Here is an 8,521-nt window from a genome sequence, read left to right as displayed (position 1 = left end):
AGACAAACGAGAAAAATGCATTATTGAATAGATCACCTCTACCAAAATATGATTTACTTCCCCCCTTCTAAAATCCCCCTTTTTCTTACGGATTACCTGATTTCTCGGGCCCTCCTTGTGTTGTTCCATACTGTGGCCAAACCGATGGCATATGGAGCAATGTATTTTAATTGGCGCCTCATCAAAGTCGTCAGCCCCATACATGTCATCACCATAACCATTATTAAAATCATCCATCTCGTTCCGGAGCCATTTTCTCTTCCTCCTCCCTAGTTTTTGTTTCAGTAGACCACAATCGGACACATAATCATCACCATTGTAATCCGGCCATTGCGAAGGATCAAGTAAAGGCTCGAAGTTGGACTCTCACATCTTTAGAGCCAGTCTCTTATAATACACTGAGGTCAAGTAGTTGTGGATGTATGATCCACTCTTCTCATCTGGCATGATGTGATAACATGAGAGCATAGGACATGCAGTAATTGCGGGATCCTGCACGTGCACTCCACTGTAGTTAAGTCTAATTTGCAGATCCTGCTGCCAGAGCTCTCACCACCTACGGCAACATTGGCGAGATCAGAGACACCGACAACCTCTGGGACAACGGTGGTAATTTCCTGAGCTAAATGCTCAACAGGCTCCACTTCCTGGGCTAAGTCTACCCCGCACTTCTTGAACCAATATCATCGAGCTTCCACAAATACCCACGTCAACTACAACCTCCGCGCAACAAACTTGAGAATCATTCACATAATTCTTATACAACTTCCAATCATCCTCCGATGCCAACTCCATGACAACATAGTGAGACTTACCACTCCGGCTAGCATCAAACATTTCACATACGGTTACATCACTTTCATCCACATCAAGATTCATAATTGACCTAACACGAGCAACAATTTTATCGAGACAAGGTGAGCTCCCAAATTTTAATATATGCTCCCTCATCTTATCAAACTCCTCATTTGCATTAACTGTGCCACCACAAAACACACAAACAATCATATCCATTTACACAAACCATCCAAATATTTCACATATACAAAAATATGTAACACATGCAAATTCTACATATAATCAATTTCAATCCCTGCGTCTCATCATTTTATCACAACAATTCAAAATTACTCATATATATATATATATATATATATATATATATATATATATATATATATATATATATATATATATATATATATATAGAGAGAGAGAGAGAGAGAGAGAGAGAGAGAGAGGAACATGCATTGCTCATATACATAGAGCCTAACCATATATGCCTCAATTACCTACGCTTAAATAATTGCATGTAACAAATTCCACACGATACAAATACGTAGCTATACATTCATAGCATGATATTTAACCTCCGATCTAACCCAGAATGTACAAATTTCATTAATCATCATCACCAAAATACTATACCGTATCTACCATTCACCTAAGAATGCAAGCCAAAAATACCGAAAATAGATGAAGAGAATGAACGAGCTACCTTACTATGACACTTTCCCATAAAATCCACTTCAAATGACCCGAATGGTGGAGGATTTGCCGAGGAGACTCTCACCGACGTGCTCGGTCTAAAGAGATGGGAGGAAAAAGAACAGCATACAGAAGGAAAAAACCGGTATTGCCCTCTATATACACCTCAATCACATCAAGCCGTTTGGTGTGACAGCTGGCGTGACTCAAACATGTCACATCGTCTGACTATCACAGCATCATACCAGCTTGACACTTTGATCACACAAAGAGGTTAGCGTAACACATGTAAAGGATCACGTCAATATCTTTGTTGCGACCAAAAGGGTTAATTTTTGAAAATTTAATTTCTCACGTGCTATTAATAAAATATTAGTTTTAAATAGGCTGAATAAAAAAATTCTGAGATATAGCAAGCCCATACAGTAGGATATGACAATTCCAAAACAAGTATGTCAACATACCCAGTATATTTCGAAATTGCAAAGACATGTATATACTACTCGTAGAAGAGTTCTGGGAAATACCGAGCTAAAATCCTACACTTCCCGCATCTTTATATAGTGACAGAGTTACGTATCTCAGCCCTCCTATACAATGGATTGCTACTTTTTGACTGACATTAGGGAACCACTTTACAACAGGGATTACAATATCGGAGCCTGCTAACTTACTAAGGGTACATTAGGGAACCACTTTACAACAGGGAATACATAAGGGTTACCAGCAACATTCTCCAGGCCCAGGCCCATCAGGTTAGCCTTTATTTATGATTACGTGCTTACTGGAACACTGGAGTTCTTCGGGGATGGATGTGTATGCGTACAGACCCTCTCTGGCTGTCCTCTTGCCCAGAGGTTTCTGAGTTCACCTCTTTTCCTGCCGAGAGCTAAGAAGGTACCTGCAGCAATTTGGTGGTTTGTTAAAACACAAGTACATAAACCAAGAGGCCGTGAAACTCATCACCAGGCAAAAAACATTACTTACCAATCGTGAAAGGCACTATGTAAAGAAGAGCTGGCTGGCCATGGCCATCCATAAGATTCAAGGCAACATATGTAATTAGGAGACCTAAAAAGGGCACCAAAAAACAGTGCGTTAAACTATGATGAAACAACAAGATATTGCTGGCACAAGTTCTGCAAAAATGTTCATATCCACATATAGGAACTTTTCGGTCATTTTAATGAGCAAGCACAAAACAAAAACCTACTATTGATATATTTGTCTAATATTCTAGTCATCACTGTCTCTTAGAAACAAATGAGGTCATAGCCCCCTCGTTGAAGTGTTTCAAAAGGCATGTGCACAATTTCCTCCATGTTAGTGTTGATTCATGCCATATGACATGCTTTCACATAATTCATATCTATATCATACCAAGGTAGATTTGTTAAATGAATGAAAGGTATACACACCCAATGCATTGACAGAAAATTTTGCGATGATACAAAGCAAACCTTTTTTTCGCAGCTTTCATTTATGCAAATTGCACAGTAAGCCATTTGGGTTAGATTGCATTTAAGAATTAAGATAATGAGAAATTATCAGATTCAGAAAATAGCAGGTACATCAACCAGCAACAAAGAGCAGAGGTCCCCTTTTGCAGGGCAGAGACTGTCAAGATGGAACCATATGCCAACAAGGTTAATGAAGAATGTGCAATATATGTTTTCTTTATCATTTGCAACAGAACTGTGTAAAATTGTTCTTTCTTTTCTCTGTTTCCCCATTTCAACTTTCAAGCAAAAGATGTTTGCCACAATGAGCATAATTATAGCATTTTCAGGTGGTCTTACAGAATAGACCTCATTTAAAATTACTTGTCTCTACCATCAAAAGTATCACATTCTTCCACATGACACAGGAATTTTTAGTTCATGGTGAATGTGCTAGCACACATTGCTCAAAAGTTGCAATGGAAACACAGATATATTACCAGAACCATAGGCCACCATCGACCACAAAAAGTAGCCAGATTGCAAGGTCTTCTTGGCAGCCCAGTCATACCTAAAGAGAGGGGAGAAAAGATCAGTTTAGAGTTCAACAACCTTATGTACTCCATACATAGTACCAGATAAGTAGTTAAGGAGAACGCAAAGAAAGTTTATTATAATTCTCCAGCCTCTACTTACAAAATTCAGATCTGATATACCCACTGTTACTGACAGATGAATAACTGGCAAAAATTTTGCATGCTCACCTTAACGCAAAAGCAATTAACAGCCCAGGAAGAAGGATATCACCAAAGCCTATGATGCTGTATCCACCCCATGGATCAAACATCCGTGGGATCTTTAAAAGCATGGGCACACCATCTTCGTCAGTCTTATCACCACGTGCAACCTGCAAGCAGATCACAAGCATAACTAGATGTCCAGCAGATGACTATAGCAAACATCACAATGGTCATTTGTACATACCACAATCATCACACTCTCATGGAACAACATCTTGGAGATAAAAACCCAGAAGATGTCATACAAGAAGGCACAGCTCAGGAGGACAGAACCCACCTAAAAGTAACCAGCAAGAACATGTATCAGTATGAAACCATTACTTGAAGGGAAATCATACACCAATAGAAAAATAATCACCTTGAGGTTTGGTATCCTAACAATTTGGATGACAGTAACAATCAATGTAATACCCTAAAGGTAACAAAACAAGAGATTAATCAGCACAGAATAATAATCTCAACGAAGGCATACAAAGCATACTTACAAGAATATCTTGGCCAATCCAAGCATAGGGCAACCGACGATAGACACCCCACAGAACAGCAAATACAATGCAAAATGGGCAAACTGCCAATGTGAGGTATGAAACAGCTCCGAAAAATGGCACTTTCACAAATGATTCCGCAGCAGGTTTAAACCATCTGAGAGATCCCATTACTTCAAGTCAGTAATATTAAGAAAAACTCCCATAGCTGTAAAGCATGATACTAAGGAGACAGCTGAGGAATGTCCACAATATGCATTTAACTCAGAAAAATATAAAGAAAATCTTACGAAGCCTACCTTGACAATAAGGCCACCAAGCATGTTTGCAGACCCTGCATATACAAAAGAAAGAGAAAAAAACATCATAAGAGTTGAACAAATGGAAGAACACGCTACTACGAGCATCAATAAACAGACTCAAGGATGATTCATGCTAAAGGTACACATTATCACAATTGGTCATTTAACAGCCACCATAAAGCTCTTTGCTCAATTTGTGATAATTCTTACATGTGCAAAACTACAAATCACAGATAAAGATGGAAGTGTTTCAGTCCTCTCCCAAAAGTCAAAAGAAAAAAAAATCAAAGCAGATTAAGGATCTGACTTGTAACAATCCAGCAATGTTCCATTTCTTGTTTTGCTTCGCAATTTGGGTAATTTAGTTCTTGAGAGAATATAAGCACTCCATTTTTATTATTTAAGAGGTGTCAAATCCTATAGGGCACTCAACACACAATTAGAATAGACGTAATAACAGAAAGAAAGATGAAATGATACACACCTCTACACCTCCTATGCAAAATATAACCACCAGAAGCTCCACAAACCAGTGAGACATCAGCTTGTAGAGCGTTATCAAGAAGCATGACGCGATCACAACAAATAGTATTGCTGATGCCATGTTGATATCTACCATACCATTAGAACCTTCAGCCTCAAAGTTTGCTGGAATTTCACGGCCATCCTATACAAGTACCATCTCTGTCAGTTCCTCCTTTCAAGTAGATAAAACCAAAAATGAGAAACAAGATTTGGGCTCAGAACCTTCAGGAGCTTCTCTTGTTCAATATCTGCTTCTCGAGCACTCCATGCTGACCAGTATGATGCACAAAGAATGGTACCAACTGCCATAAGCCATAGAAACACCTCTGCTGTATCAACCAGAGGACGATCTGGAGAATATAGCTGCACTGAAACTGAGAAATTGAAAAGGGGAAATGCACACTGGTTAGATATCTTACACTGAAACGAATACCCACTCTCAAGTTAGCACATAAATAAAAAATCACACAAGACATTAGCACCCACATATTCACAAGGAATGGCACAAGACATCGAATAATAGAAGATCTAAAAATTTACCTTGACCAGATGAGAGAAGCCCTTGTAAAGCGGAGCCTGCATCTTTTGGCAGAAGAACTGCGGGTATATTAATATCTAGATCTGTTTCATTGCTCTCACACACCATCTTGTATAACTCTGCAAGTGGATGCATGACATGTGTTAACACTTAACACTAGCTGTCAAAGGCAAAAGGATCAAACAATAAGTCTCGAAAATTGACACTACAACTTGTAAAACAAAGGTTTTTAAAAAAAAAAGCAGAAAAGGGGAAACACAGATGCTTGATCTCACTGTATTGAGTCAGGCCACCGGAGCCTAATCTTACAAAAGATGACTATGGATCTTAGAGAACGAGAGAGAAACACCAAAAAGGGCTCTGATAAGATTATAAGGGTAATAAAAAAATTCTAGAGGTGAAGAAAGGCATATGCATGGTACGAACAAATCACCGAGCTGATCCCGTCCCTCACTTATAAGTGGAAAGAATTGTATGTAGACTTTACATGCCATGAAAGAATTTCATATACAATGCATACCATGTTTATCATTGATGATTATAATGGCAGAAGCACCAGCAGATTCAGCAACCTTAGCTTTTGTGGTGAACTTACAGTTTCCCCTCTCCACTAACAAAACATCTCCATCAACCTAACAAAGGAATGAGCAATCACTAGGTATAGAAGTAATAGAACGCAATGAAAGAATGCCAAACAGCTCAATCATCATTTCCAGAAAGGCAACCTTCTCTCTGGGAAGGGTACAGCAATCAGGAGGGTCTGCTAGCAACAGTCTTGTTCGGTTGGCATGCTTTTCCTTTGACTCTATCGTAGGGCCAAACCGAGCACCAACACCAACAAATTCATCGCTCTCTCTTTTGTTGACCCAGGTCTGCACTTTTACCTGATAACAACATGGGGAAAACCTGTGATTGTAGAGAATAAAAGCCAAAAGAGGGATCATATGGTGGGCAGCATAATTTTAAATGATAAAAGGTAATTAGCATTGCAACTTGCAAGACAAGAAGCATAAAAAAATGGCCATGTGCCAAAGAATGAAAGAATCCAAACATTCACCAAATTTTTAGATATTCAAACTTCCGAAGTGCCGATACCAATTGAACTTCAAGTAAATGTGCTTGACTTGTGACTTTAGCTAATTACTTAGTTATTGACGAATCAATCATCATCTTAAGCCTGGAAACTGCAATGGGTCCTGAGAACCATATTTACTAGCTAAACATAACAGCCCTCAGATGTGGAAATACTGATCCGGATGGAGCAGCAGGATAAACATTCAACCACGATAACTGATTCAATTGAAAAAAGAAAAAGATAGCTAGATAGGGGACAAATAATTTGTTGCACTGGATTTGTTCTGCATAATATAAAGTAGTCATAGCAATTCAATAGGACTGCAATAAGGAATGAAACGGCCATGGATCAAAGTCTTTGAGGAGTTCGCAGCTGTCCCTATGTGGTCTCAAGTCATTATTACCTCAGTATGACACTAAATTTATGGCGCGCACATATAGCAAACAGACAACCACCAAACAGCATATCTAAAAGAATACTCAATGAGAGAATCCAACAGCTCTTTTATTTATTTTTTGTGGAGAAGTCCTGCATCTCATAAGGAAGCTCAAATATAGCTGGACTCTATCATCAACCAGATAACAGGGCTAAACCAACAATGTAAGAACTATAATTCCCAGCAGTGAAACTTCAGAGTTCTAAAACCCAGAATTTCTGAAACATAAAAAAGCAAATAGCCTATAGCATCCGGACAACCCATGAACCCGAATGCTACCTTGATCATGTCAAATTTAAGTTAATAGACTATAATCCCTGAATAAACAGCACGAATAAGGAATAACGGAACGGTTCAATCAAATTAGTAATGAGCAACTCAGCTACCATACAAGCATGCCAAACCGAAGCCTCCACGCAGCTCACACTCCGTAGCCTAGTCCAACGGATTTACTGATTCCAAACAAAGCTGCACAGGATCCTTCAGACTCCATAGTCGGGACTCGTGTATACACCACAGTATCGCGACCTAATCACTTGTTCCAGTCCAAGCAAATGGCATCGCTGAGATCCCTAACCACAAATCAAGCAATCGAACCAATACACGAGATTCTGAACTCCTCGAATCCAGTCCTCCAAACCCAAGCTTACCCCCAAACACCCAATTCGAGACTCCCCCGACTTGGAACCCAAAATTCGGGTGGCGCCAGGCCCCAAACCCTCGCGGCGTGACACCGATTAGGCTCGAGGCGGCAAAATCAACTGAACAGGAGCCCCGTACCAGCACGAAGTCGTTGGAGCAGCCGGGGATCTTCGGAGCCTCGTCGTCCTGGTGGACGATGTCGCCGCCGGCCGCCACGCCCGCGAGCGCCGCCACCACGAGCAGAACCGCCGCCGCGGCCGACAACTCCGGCGACCTGCGGGCCATCAGCTACAACGCCGACGCCCGAGGAGGGCTTGCTTTGCTTGGCCTGCGAGTGGAAGCGACGCGGAGGCGGCGGGTACGGTTCAATTTCAGGCGGATCTGTGTGTCTGCGAATGACCGGCGATATGCTCGGTTTTTCCTCCGCCTTTTTGTTCGTTTTTCCGCGGCTTGGTCGTATCGGCTACTGTTCTGCTTCTGCGCGTGGGCCCAGGCTCATCCTTCTCGTGAGTTGCGTACGCTGACGGCTTGACGCGACACGGCACTAGCCTCCAGTTAATAACAGTAACGGGAAATAATCCGACCGCCTTCCTCAGGTGATAATTTATTTATTTTTTAATATGTATTTATGGTCTGAATCTAATTTATAATGTAATGTGTGATAATTTATCTATTTTTAATATATATATATTATTTGTTTTTAGTATAAGTTTTATGATAATTTTTATTACATATCATATTGTGAATTATAATTCGAAATTCATTTCTGGCATATTTCCCCGACTGTACAA

At 40.2% G+C, this 8,521-nt stretch overlaps 1 protein-coding gene across 1 annotated transcript; it reads right to left on the bottom strand.

Moving 5' to 3' along the window:
• Positions 1-1,937: 1,937 nt before the first annotated feature.
• Positions 1,938-8,209, bottom strand: LOC133920142 (signal peptide peptidase-like 4). Its single transcript, XM_062364816.1, has 14 exons — positions 7,869-8,209; positions 6,303-6,461; positions 6,098-6,209; positions 5,580-5,696; positions 5,262-5,413; positions 4,999-5,181; positions 4,512-4,546; positions 4,213-4,369; positions 4,086-4,139; positions 3,912-4,004; positions 3,692-3,834; positions 3,428-3,498; positions 2,476-2,559; positions 1,938-2,389 (listed from the first exon to the last, which is right to left on the bottom strand). Exons 1-14 carry the CDS (start codon positions 8,013-8,015, stop codon positions 2,262-2,264), a joined length of 1,635 nt encoding a protein of 544 aa, XP_062220800.1. The 5' UTR covers positions 8,016-8,209; the 3' UTR covers positions 1,938-2,261.
• Between the last annotated feature and the right edge of the window lie 312 nt (positions 8,210-8,521).

The sequence above is a fragment of the Phragmites australis genome, chromosome 5, assembly GCF_958298935.1.
Source record: "Phragmites australis chromosome 5, lpPhrAust1.1, whole genome shotgun sequence".
Classification (NCBI taxonomy): domain Eukaryota; kingdom Viridiplantae; phylum Streptophyta; class Magnoliopsida; order Poales; family Poaceae; genus Phragmites; species Phragmites australis.
This window is presented reverse-complemented; position numbering and strand designations above follow the sequence as displayed.